This window comes from Eulemur rufifrons, chromosome 4 (assembly GCF_041146395.1).
Source record: "Eulemur rufifrons isolate Redbay chromosome 4, OSU_ERuf_1, whole genome shotgun sequence".
NCBI classification, from domain to species: Eukaryota; Metazoa; Chordata; class Mammalia; order Primates; family Lemuridae; genus Eulemur; species Eulemur rufifrons.
Window position 1 is genome coordinate 39,986,554 of NC_090986.1, and position 23,018 is coordinate 40,009,571.

Below are 23,018 nucleotides of genomic sequence, written 5' to 3' on the forward strand. Positions count from 1 at the left end.
ATACATGCTTCCTGTGTTTGTAATCTTGTAGTATTAGTACAATATTAACCTTTTAAATGAAATTAACTACCACCACCAATCTGTCTTCTTACATACACATTATAGTTCCTGCTCTGTTAGTTACTACATCAGCACTGGTGGCTTCCTTAAAAAAAAAAAAAAAATCTTTAAATATACAGAGTAAAAAAATGTAAAGGTAATAAGAGTTCAAAAAATTGTGGTCCAGGTTTGCAATGTTAAGTGGAAAAGAAGGACAAAAATCTGTGATCGGAAGGGTGAAAGATGAAGCCGTGGTCTTATTATATGGTCACAGACGAGATTCTTTTGAAAAATGAACATATCAACCACAAAGACTGAAAAATACTGCGCCAGTTATCAAATGGGCAAAGGCAGGATTTGCCTTAGCTCAACGCTATTCTTTGAGGGCCAAAGTGTCGTGAACTCCGGTCTAGCCTATTCTGACACCGAACCCGCCCAGTGCGGCCCCCCACGCCCCACTCCTGCAGTCCTCCCTTCCTAACACAAACGCACACACACGCCCAGCCCGGCCCCAGGATAAAGCTAAGATGGCAGCGAGAAAAGTAGGGGAGCTGCGCTCAGTGGGGCTGGAAAAATAAAAGCAAAGCCCTCCGTATTCTTTCATTCTGCACAGTTTCTTGAATAACAAGTATCCCTCCTCCTCCCCTCAACACGTGGGCTGCGTAAAGGCATTCAGTAGTAGCGCTCACTGGAGTGGTGGGAGGGGACGCTAGCTTGGTATATTACGAGAAACCCACATCTCCTACATGCCGCGACGGTTCAGGTGACCCTTGCGACTTGCCTTGGGGACCACACTCCCCTTCACATCCTTTACAGTGGAATCAAGGGTGACTCCAAACGCCCTCTCCTTCCTGGCATGCGCCCACTCCCGGCTATCCCAGGGGAGCCATCCAAGGTGCCCAGCTGCCACGGCGGTAGCGGTGGCTGTAGTAGGGACCTAGGAGAGCGCCATGAGGAGGCAGGAAGAGGAGGAGGAGGAGTGGGGGGAAAAAAACGCTGCACTGGCTATCAATTTAGAGTACAGCGACCGCTGCCGTGGAAGGCAACGCTGCCAACCGCAACCGAAACGCCACCCTCAGATACCTAAGTGAGCATGTGTGCGACTCTGCGCACGCCTAGTTGCACAGCTCAATGACATCGGGTTTCTTAGGAAATTATCCAGTTTCCGGGTTTTGTGTGTACCCGAGAGGCGCAGGAAGGGGCCTGTCAGGGACTGTAGAGTACAGTAAGGACTGAAGCAAAATTAAGGAAGGGGTGGGAAAAGCCCGGAGACCAGTGCAACCCCATGGGTCAGTGTCCATTAGAAACTCTACATGGGCAATGACTGCACATGCCACCACCTGAGCCTGCGCTGGATGGAAATGTTTCTCTGTGCAGGCAGCATTGATTCATTCAACCATTATCTATTTCCTTCCTGCTTATAGCTGCTAGACCGTGTGCTAGAAGCTGGGAATGTAATGTGTGGACAGACACAGACAGGATTCCCACCCTATGGAAAGTCTAATGTGTTTTGTTTAGTGTGTGTTACCTACCATTTGTGAAAAGCTATGTGCCAAGGATTGAGGGAGAAGCTCTAAGTTCTCCCTGAATCTCATGAGGTAGGTATCATTTTGAGCATTATTCAGAGGAGGACACTTGCCCAAAGACATACAATTATTAAGTGGCAGAGTCAGGATACAAATCCAAGGCGGTCTGATTTCAGAGCCTTTTAGCTACCCTGCTGGCTCTTGCAGCAGTAATGTACCCTGGCAGCGCTTACTTGTCAGGCCTTTAACTCCACTTTAGAATTTAGCTGCCTCCACACCATTGTCTGGGCTCTCACTACAGGGTGGGGGGTGGGGGTCAGGGGCTTCCCGTTCAGCACTGAGGTTTGTAACCTTGCTGAAGCATTGAGATAGAAATTTAGCTCAAAAAATACCTATTGGATTCCTCCTACTGCAAAGTTCTACACGAGGGGCAAATAAACAATAAACTCTGAAGGAACTTATAGAATAGTTGAGGAAACAAGACAAATGCAAAACTTGTTTAACAAGGCTAATCACGGTACTAAAATACTATGATTCCACATCTGTACTTCTTTCCTGTTTTCATTATCCCATTTCTAGCTATCTTTTTAAAAAATCTAGATGACATTCATCTATCATTTAAAGCTCCAGATAAAATACACTCCTTTCAGCATCCTTCCATCCTAAAGCTAGAATTAATTTACTTCCCTACTCCTTGCTTGTTTTTACTTCTCAAACACTAAGCACGATTTTTTTTTTTTTAATACAAAGCCATTCAAAGATGAGACAGATATAAGAACTGCTAAGTAGATGAAAGATAGACTACCGGGATGATAGGATTTAGAAATGATTTTGTCAGGACTATAAATTAGGCAAACCCTTCAAATTGAGAATGAAAAGGATAAAACTTAATAGGAATCAGGGTGCATGGGCACATATATTTCTGGAGCATTTTCTTAGATGGGGTCGGTGGAATCGCTTGGAACAGAGGACTCAGCAACTGTTACATTTTTATAGATAATAATGATAAGATAGGACATTTTCACAATTATATCATATTCAAGAATTATCTTTTTAACAAAGTAAATCTGGGGAGAAAAAGAAAAGCCATTAAGTGACCACTGTAGAGAGATAAAGGTGCACCTTTAGGGTGTGTGAGGAATCAACAAAAGAATAATTTTTAAAAATTCTTTTGCATTAAGATTTGGCTCTGATGTAACTGTTGAGAACAAAAATTTGGGAATGACTCTGGCTTGTGAATACTTGCCTATCTTCTGTTAATTCTACTTTCACAGAAAAAAGAATGAACTAGATTACTACTTGTCCGTGTAACTAAAAGATATTGTACACAGACAAATCCTAATGACAAAAAATCCAAAGTAAGATCGCTAAAGGGACTTCTAATTCGGATGGCACTCTTTCTCAAATTATGAATTAACCAGCACTATTCACAGTAAATCTTCATGTTGGCAGCAAAGACTTGGGGAAAAGGTAAAAGGAGTGCGAACCACTCTTCCTCTAGCGATGGAAACATTTCCTCTTTCTTTCAGATCCTACCTGGTTCTCTCACCTGGAGGGAACCTGAAGTCGAACGCCGCTGCTGACAAGACAGCCTCCCCGGCACTTTCCTTACTCTTCCTCAAGCTGCTAGTAAAACCCGGAGAAGTGGATTCCCTTCAGATTCTGCACAACCCGACAGCCCCACACCCAAAGCCCGGAGGCTGAGGGAGTGGTGGCGGAGGGGGGGTGGCGGTGTGGGTGAGGAAGGAAGGGCTGGTGTTACTGAGCATGTGCGAGGAGTGGCGCATGCTCGGTGCGGCCGTCAGCTTCCCATTGCGGGTAGCCCCGGCGGTGGCAGCGGTGGTGGTGGCGGCGGCAGCGGCAGCGGCGGCACCGCCTCCTCCTCACACTCCCGGGGTGGCGGGGTTAGATGAGCGGCCCCAGTAGCTGCGAGGGCGGTGCGGGGGGGAAGAGGAGGAGGAGAAGGAGGAGGAGAAGGAGATCGCTGTCTTTGTAGTCTTCCAGCTGCGGGAGCCGGAGGCCGCCACCGGAGCAGTCGTCGTTGGAAAAGGGCTGTGTGTGCGCGCGCGTGTCTGCCCGCCCGGCCCGCGGGGACGAGGCGGCGGCGGCGGCGGCGGCGGCGAGGATGATGATGTGCGCAGCGACTGCGTCCCCTGCCGCCGCTTCCTCGGGGCCCGGCGGGGAGGGATTCTTCCCAGCCGCCACCTTCTCTTCCTCCCCGGCGCCGGGGCCGCTGTTCATGCAGGTTCCCGAGGGCTCCGTGGCTGCTGCGGGGCTGGGGCTGGGACTGCCTGCCGCGGACTCCCGGGGTCACTACCAGCTGCTGCTGTCAGGCCGGGCCTTGGCCGACCGCTACCGGAGGATTTACACAGCTGCGCTCAGTGACAGGGACCAGGGGGGCAGCAGCGCTGGACACCCGGCCTCCAGGTGCGTCTCCAGGGTGCCCTTCCTTGCGCCACATGCCGCGTGTGCAGCGGGGTGTGTATGTGTGTATGTACGTACATAGGTATTTACTGAGTTTTCGATTAGCTCCTGATGCTGGATGGTGAGAGTACTTATCGAGATAGGAGGGTGCGGTGGCTGCAGTTTCTGCTCTAAGTGTGTGTGGTCTATGGCGGTGGCTAGTGAGGATGGTGGGGTAGCGTGTGATGCTAGAAAAGGTGATTGTGCTGGTCGGTTATGACACGTGTGTGTATTGTTGAGGGAGGAGGAGGCATGGGTAGAGGGTAAGAGTGTGATACACGAAGAGAATTTGCAAGAGTGGTGAGGGAAGTGGTGTTTCCAGTGTCTCTGCCGCAATGTTATTTGCACGTCCCCCCTTCTCCCATGACATTCCTTCCTCCCCTTTTGATCCCTCTTAAAAGAAATTTACCTTTCACTCAGGGGAGCAACGGTATAGGTTAAGGATAGTGTCGTATTTATAGGATGAGTTTTAGATAATCACGCTGGGGGATAGGCATGAGGTTTGGTTTTAAGAGATTTATGAATGAGGGATGCAGATAGAGATTTATATAGACGTGAAAGATATCTGACTGGTTTTTAGAGCTGTACTTCGATAACTGGGCCTTTTAGTCTTATAGAAATGAGGTTGCAGCTGCTCTTGTGTTCTGATGTCCCATCAGCCATTTCTGTGCATCTTCTTTTCTATTTCTTGTGTTACCTATAGACTTTAGAGAAGAGGGGGTTTTGTAGGGAAAAAGGGAAAGCTGAAGAACTTCAAAATATGACAGCTGTTATAGTGTTCCACTGCCACCAGCTATTAAATTTAAGTAGCTCCTAGATCTCTTCCAGTTAGGCTAGCTGCACCTTCAGCTTCCTTGATGTAGATGTTAGATTACTTTCATTTTCTTTTTCTTAAAATGTGGGTGCCTTTTTTGCTAAGGGCTCTCCTATTGTTTTCTTTTCCTTGCCTATACGTGCACCTACCCTGAAGGATGGTGTCTGACTTGCTTCACCAGCTTTGACAGTGGTAATTGGGAGTTGGCTTCATGTTTTTTCCCACAGCTTCTTGCAATACGTGGGGAAAGTATAGTAGGATTTTGTCAAATGTGTTAAAGAGTTTATTGTATTTATTGAAAGTGCAGTTTATTAGGCAATAGCCAGATGTCTTTTTCTTCCATCGTGAAAGGGGCTAGGACTAGGCTGTAAGTCAGGTATTTGTAGTTTATTAGTATGAATCCTGTCTCATCCATTGTAGAGAGTTGTAAAGATGGAGCTTTGTTCACACTTTTTCTGAGCAAACCAGTCTTTTTATGTCTGTGATTGTTTACAGGGTTGGGCACATGAGTACTTTAATCATATGGATGTAAATGTGTGTAACTGGCCTTTGCTGTCTGAACTAAAGGCCAGAATGGCACAAAGCTGTTTCTTGCTATTGTTTTTGAAAATAGCACAAAACCACATTAGACAGTTTGCTTTGATAATTAGGCATAATTTTGATCTGTGAGTTTCTAAATTATGGAACTGTAGGTATGCCTTTACAAACCCCTCTCAAAGAATTTATTTTGTATGTTGTTTCCAGACTTATGCAATAATTTAGGACTGGTATATTCCTGTTATGACTTTCTACTGCTATACTTGTGTAATAATATGATTTCTGTGTATCTAGAACTATATTAATTTTAGACAAAATTAATATAGGTTAATCTCATACATAAAAATTGTGAATGATTTTTAGTCTTTGGTCCATTTGTGTACAAACTATCAGTGAAAAGTATGAAGAATTAGTTCAGGTATTTCAAGAAATACTCATGGAAACCAACCTTATGTTGTATGATACTGCTTGCTAATGCTTGTTCACAGCATTGTTTATTACAGTTTACATGATCTTATTATGAAGAATAGTCTGCAACTGCTCTTTACTGATGATTTGATTAAGAATTCAATCACATTTTTTTATTAAAGATGATGGGAAGGTAGAGCCGGGATTTAGGCTCTGAATAAATGATATAATTATTTGTATAGGAGCACTAGTTGAGTTAGAGGAGAAGATGAGATCATTCAGAGACAGAACGGAGCAAGAATAGAGCATGAAGCTGTACTGAGCATCAAGTTTAAGGGTGTGAGAGGAGACAGTGAAGGAAAAAAGAAAATCAGAAAATTAAGAAGAGATCCATGAGACAGTAGCACCTCTGGCTGTAGGAAAGTGGATTGAAAATTCTCAGAAGTGTTAAGTACTGAAGAAAATGAGAACAGTTTTCAGGTCACTGGTAACTTTGGAGGAAGTGGTCAGAGTACAGGGATGTGGTGAGGAGTGAATGGAGTGTGTTGGGGTAACTTAGGGGGGATTCAGGGTTGAGGGAAGGATTTTCAAGTGTAGGAGGGTGAGATACTCAAATGTGGAGGATAAATGGACAAGGAGGGAGTGAAGAAGTGAGAGAGAGAAGGGATAATTAACAGGGAGAGGTCAAAGGGAGATCTCAGGGACAGATTTAAGATCAGTGGAGAGGTTAGCCATTTAAAAAAGATAGGGGCAAGTCTTCCTTTAATATAGAAGGGGAAGAGGTGGAAGAGGTAAGTATTTATAAATATAAAGACTGGGAGTTTATTGAGGGTAGGAACCATAGCCTTTTCATTTTTGTAATCCCAAGGTCTAGCACAGTTTTTGACATTCATTCTGTAAACATCAAGTACCTATTGGGTGCCAGGCACTATTGTACATGTTGAAGATGTAGCAGTGAACAAGATAGACAAGGTCTCTACTGTCTTGGAATGTCTATTCTAATGGGAGAAACAAACAACTGAAATTTCAGTTAGTGATAAGTAACTATGAAGGAAATAAAACTTATTGCATGTGATGGAGCAATTTGTACTGGGGTTATTTTAGGTGATGTGGTCAGGAAAGGTCTCTTTGGGAGTTGGCATTTAAGTCAAATTTTAATGATGAAGAATCAGATCCAGAGGAAGAGTGTTTTAGGAGATTATAAAGGCTCTGAATTGGGAACAAGCTTGTGTTCAGGAAACAAAAACATGGCAAATGTGTTCCGTCAGTGTTGAATGAATTATACTATGAATTATGCTTTAGGTGTAGGGTTGAGAAACTGAGGGATTCAAGCCTAATGGAGTCAGCAACTTTAATGGCATTCTAACAAAGTGGTCAAGAACTTGGATACAGAAACTAGACTGGTTTTCAATCCTGGTTTTGTCATTTGCTAGTTGTGTAACCTTGGGTACACATCTGTGCCTCAATTTTCTTACTGTAGAATGGGGATAATAATAATGTGGATTGTTTTGTAGATTAAATGAATTAATATATGTGCTTGACATATTAAGTGCTATAAACGTTAGTTATTTTTTGTGCTGAGAATGAGGGGTTGGGGACTTGAAGAGAAGGCAAGGATCATGTCTTGCTCTTCTATTTTTGGTCTCAATGATGGTATAGAATGTGGGAATAACTCTTTGATTTATTCAGTAACTGAATAAATATGTTTATGGATGAATGAGGCGAGTCAAAATTGGAACATTCTCTTGGGGAAAAGGGTTGGATGGGAAGTGAATAAAGGAATATTTGATCAGTTCTGAATATGAATGGTGGTATAGCCATACACTTGGGAAGCACCATAGCACAGTGGCTAAATGTTGGGGCTCTGGAAGCAAACTGCCTTAGTGCAAATCCTGTTCTATCTTTTTCTATCTGTGTTAAATTGGGCAAGTTAATTAGATTTTGTCTTTTTCTTGTAGCCTTATAGAGTTTTCAAAAGGACATTATGTTTGCACATGGTAAGTGCCCATTAAATGTAAGCTGTTGTTATTATTATTAAAGTCATACTTAAAATTCCAATCAGCATGATATTGTAAGCTTTTCTGTTCAAAAGAGAAATGGAGAAAACTAGTTGAGTTGATTCAGGGTTAAAGTGTGACTGGAGGTAAAAGAATAAAGAAATTAAAGGTGATGTTTGGTCATATGGTAAAAAGAAAAGTGATGCCAGGAGGGAACTGATAGACAGGGAGATAAAGGAGTCAGGGTATCTGGGTCTTGAAGTGGTGGAAGAACAACCTTAGTGGAAACAATAGATGAGATTTCTTCTCTAAACTGAACCCACTTTGTTCCTTCAGCTGCTTTATCTCATTCTTGTTAGAAATGGCATTAATATTTGTGTCTATCCTTCAGGTGCATGGGATTTTGGTTATAAGAGGTTAAGTAGTCAATTCAACAAATGTTCAGGGATTATTACTTGGCACTAACCATTGGTCCTATAAAGATTTACCTAGACTTGAGTTTATTGTCTATCTGGGGATTTAAGATCAAAAGGCAGAGACTTATAGAAGTGTTAAATGAAATGATGAAGAAAGCATGACCTGTTAGGACAAAGGCATGCCATTCTGGGCCAGCTCAAAGCAAGAGCAGAAGGGAGAAAGCACAGTTTGGTGTGTATGTAATGGTAAGAATTCTGTTAGAACTAGGATACAGGTTTTGAGGGAGAGAATTCATTCTGGAAGTGGAGGCTTTGACCAGAGGGTAGGGCATCTTAGAGAGCAAGGTACAAATTAGATTTTTTTCAGTAGACACTGATCATCCCTGATGATTTTGAGCTGTGAAGAGACATTACTATAGGAGTATGTAAGGGAGTAATAACAGGATTGAATCAGTATATCTATATTTGTAGATAGGTTGTAATTTTCTTCTATATATAGCTGTTAAAATATGTTAATATATAATATAGCTGTTACATTTGTGGGATCCTATAAACACACGTTAAGGCAAAAACTTCTCTGTTGGCTACTGGTAGGTAGAAATGTGAAATGAGTTAGTCTCCCAGCTCAGGAGAAGAGAAAAATGTTTCCTAGGGGCTTAAAAAGAAAATAAAGATGTTAATTTAAAAATACTTTTGCATCTTAAAATATTTGTTTAAAATATCAACAGAATAGTCTCTCTCTTTTTTTTCTTCCAAAAAAACAGGTTAACCATTCGGGTTTTTAGGGTAGGGGCTAGGCTAATTGAGGTTTAATTTACATATGATGAAATTTACCCTCTTTAAATGTTCATTTGAAGACGCTTGGAACTGTCAACAGAATCAGGTATAGAACATTTCCCTCACTTCAAAAAGTTTCTTCAGGTCCTCCTACCCCTAGCACTTGGCCACCACAAATCAGTTTTCTGTCACTAATATTTTACCTTTTAAAGAATGTCATGTAAATCTAGCTCCTTAAGGGCAGGGCCCCCCAGATATTTCATCTTTCTGTCTTCTATCCCTGTATATTCTGTAAATGAAAGTTAGGCTTCATTAGGTGGTAGACATTTTTTGGCAAGAATATTTTTTATATAGTGCTAAGCACTGTATATTGCATCCCATCTAGAGGTCATCAGGTTGTCTCACTATTTAATGATGCAAAGTCTGATTACTTGGGCAAGATGGTACCCACTAGACCTCTCCATGGTAAATGTACGCTTTTTCCATTTGTAATGAGCAAGTAATCACAGGGTAATAACTTCAGCACATTGTGAATATCTTTCACCTAATGGTTTTATTAGCATCCTTTGGTAATTCTTGTCTGAGGCAATAATTTCATTATGGGTTTCAAAATGATTTCTAAAAATAATTCTATTACTTCTTCTATATTTATTAGTTGGTGCTCTTCTGCAGAGAAGAGTTTTCCCTCATTGACTGGCGATGAACTGTAATTCCTCCTAAGAAAGCAGGGTAAATGCTTAATTCTCTCTGCTCATTAACCAAATTGGCATAGTACTCAATGGTGGTGTGGTGGGTGTCATGATTAGCCACCCACATTCTCCTTTTCAGGCACACGTTTCCCTCGCTATTGGGCATATTGGCAGGTAAAACTGATTGCAGCTAAATCCCTCTCCAGGTGTTGCGTTGTGCCAGCAGAACTGCCTCCCCCAAAGTCATGCCTCCTCTTCAGGTGCAGTCTACATCTAGTATCTATGCACTGTGGTATTGTAAATGCCTCCCTGGGGAACCTGCGGCCTCAAGGTTTTATTAAAAGAATTTGTTCTGTAAAATTTGGATTCAGTCAAAAGGCTGTACTCAAGGATGCAAAAGGCCACATGTGGCCCTGAGGCCACAGGTTCCCCACTCTGTCCCAACACCAGAGCACCCCATGGTACTGGTTGAGGTCTTCCTGTGACTGTGTTGCAGTTCAGCTCCTTCCTCTGCTCGGTCTTACATCTTTCACTCTCCCACAGTGGTTGATTTAGCGGGCACTCTGCAGTAAACTGCTGGTGTGCAAATCTGCATTTCAGAGTGTGTTTCCTTGGAACCCTACTACCCAAGACACTTGGTGCCAGGAGTGGTCTGAGGAAGTAGACTTTAAAATGAGATTTTGGAGCTGGTGTATTGGCTGGTTTGTTGGCAATGAGAAGCCCATCCTGGTGGTAGATGGAGTACTGATACCAATAACCCTTGGCATGTGCTGTAGCTGTGTGACTGTTGAAACTTTTGCTGGTGATGAATTGAATTGCTATTTTTGTGGAAGGGAATGCACTGGTGGGTACACTATCTTAGGCTTTTGAGAGATTCAGGGAAATTATTAATTATAAGGACAGTAATCAGATGGCTCTCAGTAGCATTGATAGATTGGAGAAAGATGATGTAAGGCCAAAGATAATTGGGGGCAAAATGTGAAAGGAGATTTCTATAGTATTATGTAAAGAAACACATCTGTGGTAAGAGGAAAGAAGCTGAGGATTAGGCCAAGACTTAATTTTAAGGGTAGAATAGCTCCAGGGTGGGTTCAATTCTCAACAAGTCCGCTATGCCGTGGTCATTGCTCTCTGGTCAGGAAGTAGTCCTTATCATTAGGATGGGTCATCTGAGTAGATGCACTTGAAAACCTTGAAACCCCAAATTCCTCCTACCCCTCTGGGTCTGCAGAAGTGGACTACTTCTATTGGCTAGAGGGGTGCTTGTGTGAAGACTATGCAAAAGACTGTACTGCCCCTCCTACCCCCTTCTAGTATCCTCTCCCCTACTGGGTATCACCAAATCAGTAATTAGGGTTAAGTCACAATAAAATACTGGGAGATGCTGGATTTGCTAAGAGATGAAGGGACTGTACACAGGCACACATACATACAGAGTGGTTCCCAAACTGTGCACTGAGGCACCACAACACCACAGCAGACACACAGGAATACCATGGGATGGTTCAGAATTTCAAAGAAAGCACAGCAATGTCTGTCACAAACTGCTGGCTGGAAGTAGTTCAAGTTTTGTCAGTAGATCAAGTTTTGTCAGTAGATCATGCTATATTCCTCTTGATGATGTCATATCTTTGCAAAGTTGGATTTTTAGTAGTTGTGATACAAATCAAGCACTGCATAAAAATTGGTGTGGAACAGGAAAGGAGGTTTGTGTGTTCAATTTGATTTCAAGTTTGGGAAGTTACTCAGTATCTAACAGGTGCACATATCCTATTATCAAGTAATTGTGGTTATTTAAGAATGAAACAAAAAATACTTTTTCTTCCAATTTATGTGCATTATTTTTTCAAGTGTCTAGTCAGTTGTTAGAATATAAATTCTTATTAATTATTTGGATCTAACTACTTAGTAAACACTACTGTTAGGTATTTCTTTTGGCCTACGAATACATGGAAAAATTACTGATGATAGATGTGTAAGTGTTCAATAAAGGGCTTCCGTTCATCAGTGCTGATCTAGCAACAGCTGCTGCTGAATGTCCAGCCTGACAGCAGCAGAGTCCAACCATCCTTTAAGGAGACTAACCAGTCCTTATACCCTGGAATGGGCCATAAATCATTTTGACTGAATTTGAAACATATTCTGGGTGTGAATTTGTCTTTCTGTTAGGGGCTTAGCCAGCGCCACTGTTTGAGGGCTTACAGAATGTTTGATCCCTCAACACAGGGATCATTTCAGACTGAGGAACCCACTTGATAACAAAGGATGATCCATGGGTTCCATTTGTCCTATCATTTACCACACCATCCCGAAGCTGCTAATCTGATAGAGCAGAAAAATAGTCTTGATGGCACAGCTAGAGATGACATTCTGGAGCTTGGCCATGATACCCTGCAAGAATGAGGTCCCTATCCTCCAGTGATCCCAGCAGGAAGAACATGAAAGTAGGAGTGTCTCCACTTAGCATCACTCTCAGTGATCCACCTGGGGAATTTATGCTTTCCATCATCTCTGTAGCTCTGAGTACTAAGGGTTGAAAAATCCTGATTCTCAGAAGGGAAACATTTCCAACAGAAGACACTGCAAAAATCCTGTTATTCTTTTAAGCTACAGTTGCTACTGGGACTGGAAGGCTCCTTTTCTAATTGAAGAAATCACTGTTTGGATGGAGCTAATGTCCCTGTTCATCTGGAGAAGGTAGGGCTGCTGTTACAGAATGGAGCATGGAGGAGGTTTGGCACAAGGTGTTTTTTGGTACTTCCTCATCTAATGTTGATGATAAATGGACATTAGAAAGGCCTAATGAACACCCCATGAAGTCAGCCACCTGGACCAGCAGATGTACTAGTCAAAGATAAAGAGTTGTCAGTATCAGTTTTGGCCTTGAAACTATCTGTAGTGGCTGGGGCTGTATTTTGATAAACTTTCCTTCCCCAAGAGATTTTCTCTAGAATTCTGGAGAAACGTCTTCCAGAACTTATTAGAAGCAAGTGAATCCTAATAGTGTAATAGGTGGACTCTAGTGAATGCTATGGTGTGGAACCCAGGTCCCCTGTCCAGAACTGAGGTGCTCCTTTTCCTGAAGCTGCTGGAAACGTTGGTTAGCTAAAAACTCTAGTCTAGTTCCTCTATGAATATTGCTTTTGGTGATGTATCATTCTTGGGGACAGCCTATGTGAAGTGGTTGATGGGGGCATTTTGCAGTATTTAATGCTACTGTAACTATTTTTTTCCTATTTTTCAGTTTGATAGTGTATATGATAACATACAGTTGATTTTGTATGTTAACCTTATATCTGTGACCTTACTAAGCTCATTTATTAATTTTAATAGTTTTGTAAATTCACTGAAATTTTCTTTTTTTTTTTTTTTTTTTTTTGTTGAGACAGAGTCTCACTTTGTTGCCCAGGCTAGAGTGAGTGCCGTGGCGTCAGCTTAGCTCACAGCAACCTCAGACTCCTCGGCTTAAGCGATCCTACTGCCTCAGCCTCCCGAGTAGCTGGGACTACAGGCATGCGCCACTATGCCCGGCTAATTTTTTCTATATAGATTTTTAGTTGTCCATATAATGTCGTTCTATTTTTAGTAGAGACGGGGTCTCGCTCAGGCTGGTCTCGAACTCCTGACCTTGAGCAATCCACCCGCCTCGGCCTCCCAGAGTGCTAGGATTACAGGCGTGAGCCACCGCGCCCGGCCGAAATTTTCTTTATAGATAATCATATTATCCGTCTTTCTGATCTCTAGCCCCTCTACCTCTTGGCACTTGCTTTATTCCAGTTAGAAAAGCCGCATCCTTCCTTGCTTCTAATCTGAGGGAGAAACAATTACAAATTAATCATTTCAGTCTTGCCTCATTAAGTATGATGTTAGCTGTAGGTGTTTTGATAGCCTTTATCAATTTGAGGAAGTTCCCTATTATTCCTACCTTGCTGATAGTTTTTATCATAAATGTGTATTGGATTTTGTCAAATGCTTTTTCTGCACCTATTGAAATGATCATGTACTAAGAGAATAAAAGGAAAATTGAATTACATTAATTAATTTTTGAATGTTAAATCAACTTTGCATTCTTGGGATAAAACCTTCTGGTATGGGATGTGTTGTTGAATTTGATTTGCTAATATTTTGTTAAGAATTTTTGGGTATACATTCATGAGGGATGTTGGTCCTATAATTTAGGCCCAACATATAAATATATATTTTTATATTATACATATATATTTTTATATATATATATTTTGGTAATATCTTTGTCAGGTTCTAGTATTACAATTATCCTCATCTCATACAATGAGATAGTAATCCTGACTTACCCAATCCTACCCAATTTTTAAAAAGTTTGCATAAGATTGATGTTATTTCTTCTTGAGTATTTGATAGAATTCACCAGTGGCATTATCTGGTCTTGGAATTTTCTTCTGGAGAAGTTTTTGACAAACTAACTTCTTTAATAGATACAGGGATATTCAGATTTTCTGTTATTTCTCATGTCAATTTTGATAACATATTTTTTTGGAGAAATTTGTTTATTTCGTCTAATTATTGAAATTTTTGGCGTGAAGTTGTCCATAGCATTCTTTTGTTATCCTTTAAGGTTTGTGGGATGTGGTAATATTATAATTCCCTCCCACCCTTGTTAAGATAGTTTTTAATATCAGTTTTAGGTTCATAGCAAAATTAAGAGGAAGATACAGAGATTTCCCATATACCCTTTGCCCCACACATGCATGGCCTCTCCCAGTATCTACATTTCCCACCAGAGTGGTACATTTGTTTCTGTTGATGACCTATATTGACACATCATAATTGCCCAAAGTCCATAGTTTACATTAGGGTTTACTCTTGGTGTTGGGTATTCTGTGGGTTTGTACAAATGTCTAATGAATGACATGCATCCATCATTATAGTATCATAAGAGTATTTCTATTGCCCTAAAAAGATCTGTGTTCCACTTATTCATTCCTGTTCCCCCACCCCTCAACTCTAGGTAATTATTGATCTTCTTACTGTCTCCATAGTTTTGCCTTTTCCAGAATGTCAGATGGTTGGAATTATATAGTATGTAGCCTTTTCAGATTGGTTTCTTTCATGTAATAGTATACATTTAAGGTTTGTTTTTTATCTTTTTGTGGCTTAATAGCTTGTTTCTATTTAGCACTGAAAAATATTACATTGTCTGAATATACCACAGTTTATTTATCTGTTCATCTACCGAAGGACATCTTGGTTGCTTCTAAGTTTTGGCAATTATGAATAAAGTTGCTGTATGCATCTGTGTACTGATTTTTGTGTGTACATAAGTTTTCTCTCTCTCTTTTTTTTTTTTTTGAAATTGATGGATAACACTATATGTTTTTATCATGTACAACATGATATTTTGAAATACATATACACTGTGAAATGGTTAAATTTAGGGGACATAAATTTTCAGCTCTTTGGCAAATATCAAGAAATGTGATTGCTGGAGTATCATATAGTAAGAGTATGTTTAGTTTGGCAGGAAACCATCAAACTGTCTTCCAAAGTGGCTGTAACATTTTGCATTTCCACCAACAATGAATGAGAGTTCCTGTTGCTCTGCATCCTCATCAGCATTTGGTGTTGTCAATATTATGGATTTTGGCCATTCTGATAGGTGTGTAGTGTTATCTCATTTTAATTTGCATTTTTCTGATGATATATGATGTGGAACATTTTTTCATATGCTTATTTGCCAACTGTGTATCTTCTTTGGTGAGATGTCTGTTGAGGTCTTTTGCTCATTGGGTTGTTTTCTTATTGTTGAGTTTTAATAGTTCTTGATACATTTTGGATAACAGTCCTTTGTCAGATATGTCCTTTGCAAATATTTTCTCCTAATCTGTGTCTTGTCTTCTCATTCTGTTGGCATTGTCTTAAAGAACAGAAGTTGGTAATTTTAGTGAAGTTCAGTGCATTAATTATTTCTTTCATGGATCTTGCCTTGGTGTTATATATAAAAAGTCATTGCCAGCCAGGTGTGGTGACTCTTGCATGTAATCCCAGCACTTTGGAAGACTGAGGTGGGAGGACGGCTTGAGGCCAGGAGTATGAGACCTGAGCAGCATAGCGAGACCCTATCTCTACAAAAAATAAAAAAAATTAGCTGGGCATGGTGGTGTGCACTATAGTTCTCACCACTGAGGAGGCTGAAGCAGGAGGGTTGCTTAAACCCAGGAGTTCAAGGTGATGGTGAGCCATGATGGCACCACTGCACTCCAGCCTAGGCAACAGAATGAGACCCTGTTTCTAAAAAAAAAAAAAAAAAATAGGTCATTGCCATACCCAATGTCATCTAGGTTTTCTCCTATGTCATCTTCTAGGAGTTTTATACTTTTGTCTTTTACATGTAAGGTCTGTTTCCCATATTGAGTTTATTTTTGTGAAAGATATAATATCTGTATCTAGATTTATTTTGTTGTGTGTGTATGTCCAGTTGTTTCAGTACCATTTATGAACAGACTATGTTTGCTCTGTTATAGTGCCTTTGCTCTTTAGTCTATTATCAGTTGGCTATATTGATGTGGGTCTGTTTCTGGGTTTATCTGCTTGTTTCTACTTTCACCAACACTATCAAGTCTGATTACTGTGGCTTTATAGTAAGGCTTGAAGCTAGGTAAGGTAGTGTCAATCTTCAAACTTTGTTCTTCTCCTTCAGTATTGTTTTGGCTATTCTGAATCTTTTGCTTCTCCATATACACTTTAGAATTAGTTTGTTGAAATCCATAACATAAGTTGCTGGGATTTTTATTAGGGTTACATTGAATCTGTAGATCAAGTTGGGAAAAACTGACATCTTTACAATATTGAGTCTTCCTATCCATGAACATGGAATATTTCTCCATTTGTTTAGCTCTTCTTTGATTTTGTTCAGCAGAGTTTTATAGCTTGCCACATATAGATCTTGTACATATTTTGTTAGATTTTTACCTGTTTTTCATTTTTAGAGGTGGTAATGTAAATAGTCTTGTGTTTTTTATTTTCAAATTCTACCTGTTCATTGCTGGTATATAGGAAAGCAGTTGACTTTTGTATATTAACCTTGTATCATGCAACCTTGCTAAAATAATCTCTCCTTAGTTCCAGGAATTTTTTTGCCCATTCTTTTGAATTTTCTACATAGATGATTATGTCATCTGCAAACAAAGACAGCTTATTTCTTCCTTCCCAATTCTGTATATTTTTTATTTCCTTTTCTTGTTTTATTGCATTAGTTCAGACTTCCAGGATGACATTCATAAGGAGCAGGGGACAACCTTTCCTTGATTCTGATCTTAGTGAGAAAGCTTTTAGTTTCTCATCATTAAGTATGATATTAGCTATAGGTTTTTTGTAGACATTCTTTATCAAGTGGAGGCAGTTCCCCTTGACTTCTAGTTTATTGTGAGTTTTTATCACAAATGGGTGTTGGAATTTTTCAAATGCTTTTTCTACATCTATTGATAATGGTCATGTGATTTTTCTTTTTTAGCCTATTGTGATGGATTACCTTAATTGATTTTCAAATGTTGAACCAGCCTTGCATACCTGGGATAAATTCCACTTGGTTGTGGTATATAGTTTTTTTCCTACATTGTTGGATTTGATTTGTTAATAATTTATTGAGGATTTTTGTGTGTGTGTGTCAGTGTTTATGAGAGATGCTAGTTTATAGTTTTCTTGTTTTGTAACGTCTTTGTCTGGTTTTGGTATTAGGGTAATGCCGGCCTCATAGAATTAGTTAGGAGGTATTCCCTCTCTTTTTATCTTGTGAAAGAGATTGTAGAGAATTGGTATAATTTCTTTCTTAAATGTTTGATTGAATTCACCAATGACCTCTCTGGGCTTTCTGTTTTGGAAAGTTATTAATTTTTGATTCAATTTCTTTAATATGTATAGGTCAATTGAGATTGTCTATTTCTTCTGTGAGTTTTGGCACATTGTACCTTTCAAGGACTTGGTCCATTTCATCTAGGTTATCCAATTTGTGGGCATAGAATTGTTCATAGTATTCCTTTACTATCCATTTAATATCCATGGGGTCTGTAGTGATATCCTCTCTTTCATTTCTAATGATCTCTTTTTCATTCCTCCTCATGTCGGAGTTTTTTAAATTTTCCTTGTTAATTGTAGCTTGCAATTTGTCAATTTTGTTTATAAGTTTAAAGAACCGACTTTGGCTTTATTAAGTTGTTGATCTATTTTCTATTTTATTGACTTTTCTCTCATCATTCTAATTTACTTCTTTCTACTCCACTCTTTGTTCTAGTTTTTTAAGGTGGAATCTAAAGGCATTGATTTTAGATTTTTCCTTTCTTCTAATATAAATATTTAAATCTATGAATTTTCATCTCAGTGCTGTTTTAGTTGCATCCCACAAATTTTGATTGCTATATATTTGTCATTTAGTTTAAAATATTGTCCAGTTTTCTTTGTGATTTTATCTTTGACCCATGCATTGTTTCGAATTATTTAACTTTCAGATATTTGATGTTTTCATTTATATGTGTATCTATATATATATATCTCCAAAATTACATTATAAAGCATGCTTTTCATGATTTTGATCTTTTAACATTTATTGAGATATATTTTATCACTTAGGATATATTCTGTCTTGGTGATTATACCATGTGCACTTGAAAAGAATGTGTTCTGCCATTTTTGCATGTAGAATTCTATAAATGTCAATTAGTTAAAAGTTGGATGGTAGTGTTGTTTGGATGTTTTATGTCTGTATTCATATTTTGTCTAGTTCTGTCAGTTACTGATGGAGAGTAGGGTATTAAAAATATTTCACTCTAATTATGGATATATCTGTGGCCCTTCAATTGTGTCTGTTTTTTGCTTCATATACTTTGACACTCTGCTATTAGGGACATATAACTTTATAATTGTTAAAAATTCCTTATGCATTATTTCATTATGACATCTCTATTTCCAATAATACTTTTTGTGATGAATGTATTTATACTAAAATAGCCTCTTCAGATTTCTTATCCTTAGTGTTTACATGTTAAATTTTTTTTCCCATCCATTTTTCTTTTTTTTGAGAAAGGGTCTTGCTCCATTGCCGAGGTTGGAGTGCTGTGACATCATCATAGCTAACTGCAACCACAAACTCTTGGGCTCAAGCGATCCTGCCGCCTTAGCCTCTTGAGTAGCTGGGACTACAGGTGCTTGCCATGACGCCTGGCTAGTTTTTCTGTTTTTTGGTAGAGATGGGGTCCTTGCTGTGTTGTTCAGGCTGGTCTTGAACTCTTAGACTCAAGCAGTTTTCTCCCCTTGGCCTCCCAAAGTGCTAGGATTATAGGTGTTGAGCCACCGACGCCTGGCCCATTTACTTTGGACCTATCTGTATTTTTACATAGAAATAGACCTATCTATTTCTTTCTATAGGCAGCCATTGTAGAATCTTGTCCCTTTCTAAAAATCCACTCTGTCAATCTTTGCCTTTTAACTGGAGGGTTTAGAATATTAATATTTAATGTAATTAATTATTGATATAATTGACTTTAGGTCTACCACTTTATTGTCTTCTATTTTCCTCTTTTTTTTTTTTTTTTGGTTCCTTTCTTCCTCCTTGTTTGCCTTCTAAAAAGGTTGGGAACCACTATCAATGTACTTAGGGTTATGATTGTACTGCTCCACTTAAAACAGAAACCTTGCAACCATACAGATGCTTTTATTCCTCCTCCCCATTGCATTTTATGTTATAGTTGTCATATATATATTATGGCTACATACTTTGAAAACCTCACCATAAAATATTATAATTTTTACTGTCAACAGTCATGTATATATATTTTAAAGAACTTAAAGGAAAAATGTAATATTTTGTGTTTACCTATATATTTATTATTTCTGTTGCTCTTTCTCCATTCTGAAGATGCAATTATTTCCTTTCATCCCAATGCTTACTTTAGCATTTCTTGTAAAGCAGTCTGCTGGGAATAAACTCTTTGTTTTTCTTTATCTGAGAATGTCTTTATTTTGCTTTCATTCTTAAAGGATATTTTAGGTGGATATAGAATTCTGAGCAGACACTTTTTTCCTTTCAGCAGTTTAATAATGCTGCCCCACTGTGTTTTTATCTCTGGTTTCCTATGAAAAATCTTTGGTAATTTGAACCTTATTCCCCTCTGTGGAGTGTGTCATTTTTCTTTAGCTGGTGTCAAGAGTTTTTTCTTTGTTTTTGGTTTTCAATAGTTTGATTTGATGTGAAGAGTCATTTTCTTTGAGTTTATCCTCTTTGGAAAATGCTGAGCTTCTTGAATCTGTAACTTTTTGACTTCCACCAAATTTGGGATGTTTTCTACAATTGTTTCTTTTCTCTTACCTTCCAAGAGTCCCGTGACTATTACAATAAATAAAACTTTTGGGATTGTCCCACAGGTCTCTGACAGTTCAGTTTTCCTTTTGTCAACTTTTTTTTCTCTTTGTTCTTCAGATTGGGTAAGTTTTATTGATCCATTTTTAAGTTCACAGACTAATTTCTCTCATCTCCATTTTCTTATTGGACCCATCCAGTGAATTTTTTCTTTTACGTATTGTTGAGTTTTGAGATTTACATTTGGATTTAAAAAAAAATAATTTCTCTTGCTCTGCTGAGAACTTTCCATTCAGTTGTCTTTGACTTTACTTGATGGAACACACATACAGTATTAATAGTTGCTTTAATATCATTGTTGGAATATTACAACATCTGGATTATTTTAGGGTTGACATCTTTTGATTGTCTTTTCCCTTGAAATCAATCACATTTTTCTTGCTTTTTGTATTGTGAGAATTTTGAATTTTAACTTGGACGTTCTGAATGTTATGTTTTATAAACTCTCCTGAATTTATTATGATTCTCTGGAGAATGTTGCTTTTGTTGTTCTTATTGTTGTTTTATTTAGGTTCAGATAGCAAATTTGGTTTTGCCTTCTGTTTTTGCTAGTTCAAGTCCCAGAGCCTGTGCTATGCTGGTGTGCGTCTGTCTCATATCTGTGTAGCTCTAGACTAAGCCCAAGACTTGTGTGGGTTTATAGACAGGATTAGGGGATCTCTTTCTGTATCTTCTCTTTCCAGGATTTCTTCCACATTCTCCACCATGCAAGAGCCTCTTTTCCCTGTTCCTCTGGCCAGAAAGATAAGAGTTTTAATTTAGAGTTTTAACTTCTGGGTGATTGCCCTGTAGGGCAGTGATTGCTTCCTGGCCTTCAGGCAAAAGTGTTAGGGAAAACAGAAAAAACAACCATGGTGGGAGATTCACTCTTTTGTGGGTCCCTTTTTCAAGTTTTGACTCCCTTCCACAATCTGCTTTAGTTTCTTTTTCAGAATGCTTAAGTAATTTTTTGTCTCTCTCTTTTTTTTTTTTTTTTTGTATTTTGTCCATAGTGTTTAATTCTAAACGGTGGGGAAGATAGATTGTATTTGGGTTTATGCCAACACACTGGAACCAGAACTCCCTTCTTTAGTTCCCTTTAAGATTTTTCTCTTTATCTTTGATTTTAGCAGTTTGACTATATTGTACCTAAATATGTTTTTTGTGTGTGTTTATCCTACTTCTTGTTCATTGAGCTTCTTAGGTCTGTGTGATAATAATTTTTATTTAACTTGGCAAATTTTGGCCTTTGTTTCCTTAAATATTATTTCAGACCCAGTCTCTCTCTTATTTCCTTCTGGGAATGCAATGGTACACATTTGACACTGTTTGATATCATATGTGTATATGATCATAGGTATATGTCATGTGTATATGATCATAGGTATATGTCATGTATATATGACCAGATAGTAAATAATTTAGGATTGGTGGAACACAGTTCTGTTCTTTTAGTTCAGAAGCAACCACAGACAATATATAAATAGATGAGCATGGCTGTGTTCCAGTGTAACTTTATTTACAAAAATAGGTGGCAGGCTAGATTTGGCATGCAGACTAAATAGTTTGCTGACCCCTGAGTAGATAGTGATAGTTGCTGGAGTTACATTGTGAATTCAGGGGTAAAATCAAAGAAGTACAAGACACAAATATTGGAAATAATTAAAGTGTGGGGTCTGTATGGGTGAGAATGAAGTGGTAGGGGGTGAGACTGGAAAGATATGTTAGGACCAGGTTATTGTGTTCCATGTATTGCTTTATTTGAGAACTATCTTAGGTTTTTAAGCAATGTAATGATAGAGTTAAACTTTCAATTTGTGAAGATATCTCTAGTACCATTGCAGAGGATGAATAAAAAGGAATAGATCCCCAAAGCAGGGTTGCATTTAAAGAAGCAGTTGCAGTAGGTCTGACAAGTAAAAATAAACACAGATAAAAGCCAATGGGAATAGATGAAATAGGATGGATTTGAGAGACATTTTGGATTAGAAGGATGAAGAAGGAATGATAGGTATAACAGGTGAGTAGATCTCAAATATAGATAGAATAATGCCTTTCATCTAGATAGGAAGGGAGGAGAAGTGGTTAGGTAGATAGTGAGGGACTTCCAGCTTTCCTAGGTGCAAAAGTATGTGCCCTGCCTTGGTGCTGCCCTACCTTGATCCTGTCCTTAGTGATTGCCACACCTGAGGGAAGGAGGACCACTCTGCCAATCTGCCAAAGAATGCAGGGAATTTGCCAGGACACTGGGCAGACAGCCCAGGCACAATAGGGTCTTGAAAATGACCTATAGTAACCTAAGGCTAATTATCATGTCATTAACTGTCCATCAAACTGATTCAATGGTGATGTTTGAACACAAGGAGGGCCCAATCCAGACAGCAAAAAACAGGACCCCAGACCATAACCAGGGCCCATTCATTTATCTGCTGTTACAAATGTACCTTGCTCTTGCTCTATAAACCCATCTTGCTCTTCCTCAATAAACTTTGTTTTGTGCTGTCCTTGCTACCTGTATGTCTGGTTATTCTTCAGCCAAGAACATACCAAGAACTGAGAACAGACTGCCAACCCAGCAGAGCTAGTTTGTCAAGTCCATTCTTGGTATTCTCTCTAAATTTTCTTCTTTGATTACTTCAAAGTCAGTTTTGTGATTTCATATATACATTTGACTTCCTGGTCTGTAATTTGTAGGTAAAAGCCCCCTCCCTTAAGTTCTAGCCTATATTTTGAAAAGTCTACTGCTTGTTTTCTGTCAGTTCTATCGCAAATATGTATGCTCAGTATATGGCTTCTAATTGCATTTATTCATTCATATCATTCGCTATATTCAAAGGCTCCTCACAAATTGCCTGTTTTCCTGTAGGCCAGTTAAACAGAAGTCTGAGATTCCTGTCTTGAAGTTGACATTAAGAGATTATAATGAACTAACTCCCACTCACCCCCACCTCCTTTTTCCAGAAAGCAGGGAGAAGGCATATTTCAG

At 39.1% G+C, this 23,018-nt stretch overlaps 1 protein-coding gene across 1 annotated transcript in view; it reads left to right on the forward strand.

Annotated features, from left to right (window-relative positions):
- Positions 1-3,368: 3,368 nt before the first annotated feature.
- Positions 3,369-23,018, forward strand: part of MYCBP2 (MYC binding protein 2) — a 251,274-nt gene continuing 231,624 nt past the window's right edge. The window contains exon 1 of the mRNA XM_069467662.1: positions 3,369-3,992. Coding sequence (XP_069323763.1) covers positions 3,691-3,992 — 302 coding nt within the window. The 5' untranslated portion in view covers positions 3,369-3,690. The remainder of the gene's footprint in view (positions 3,993-23,018) is intronic.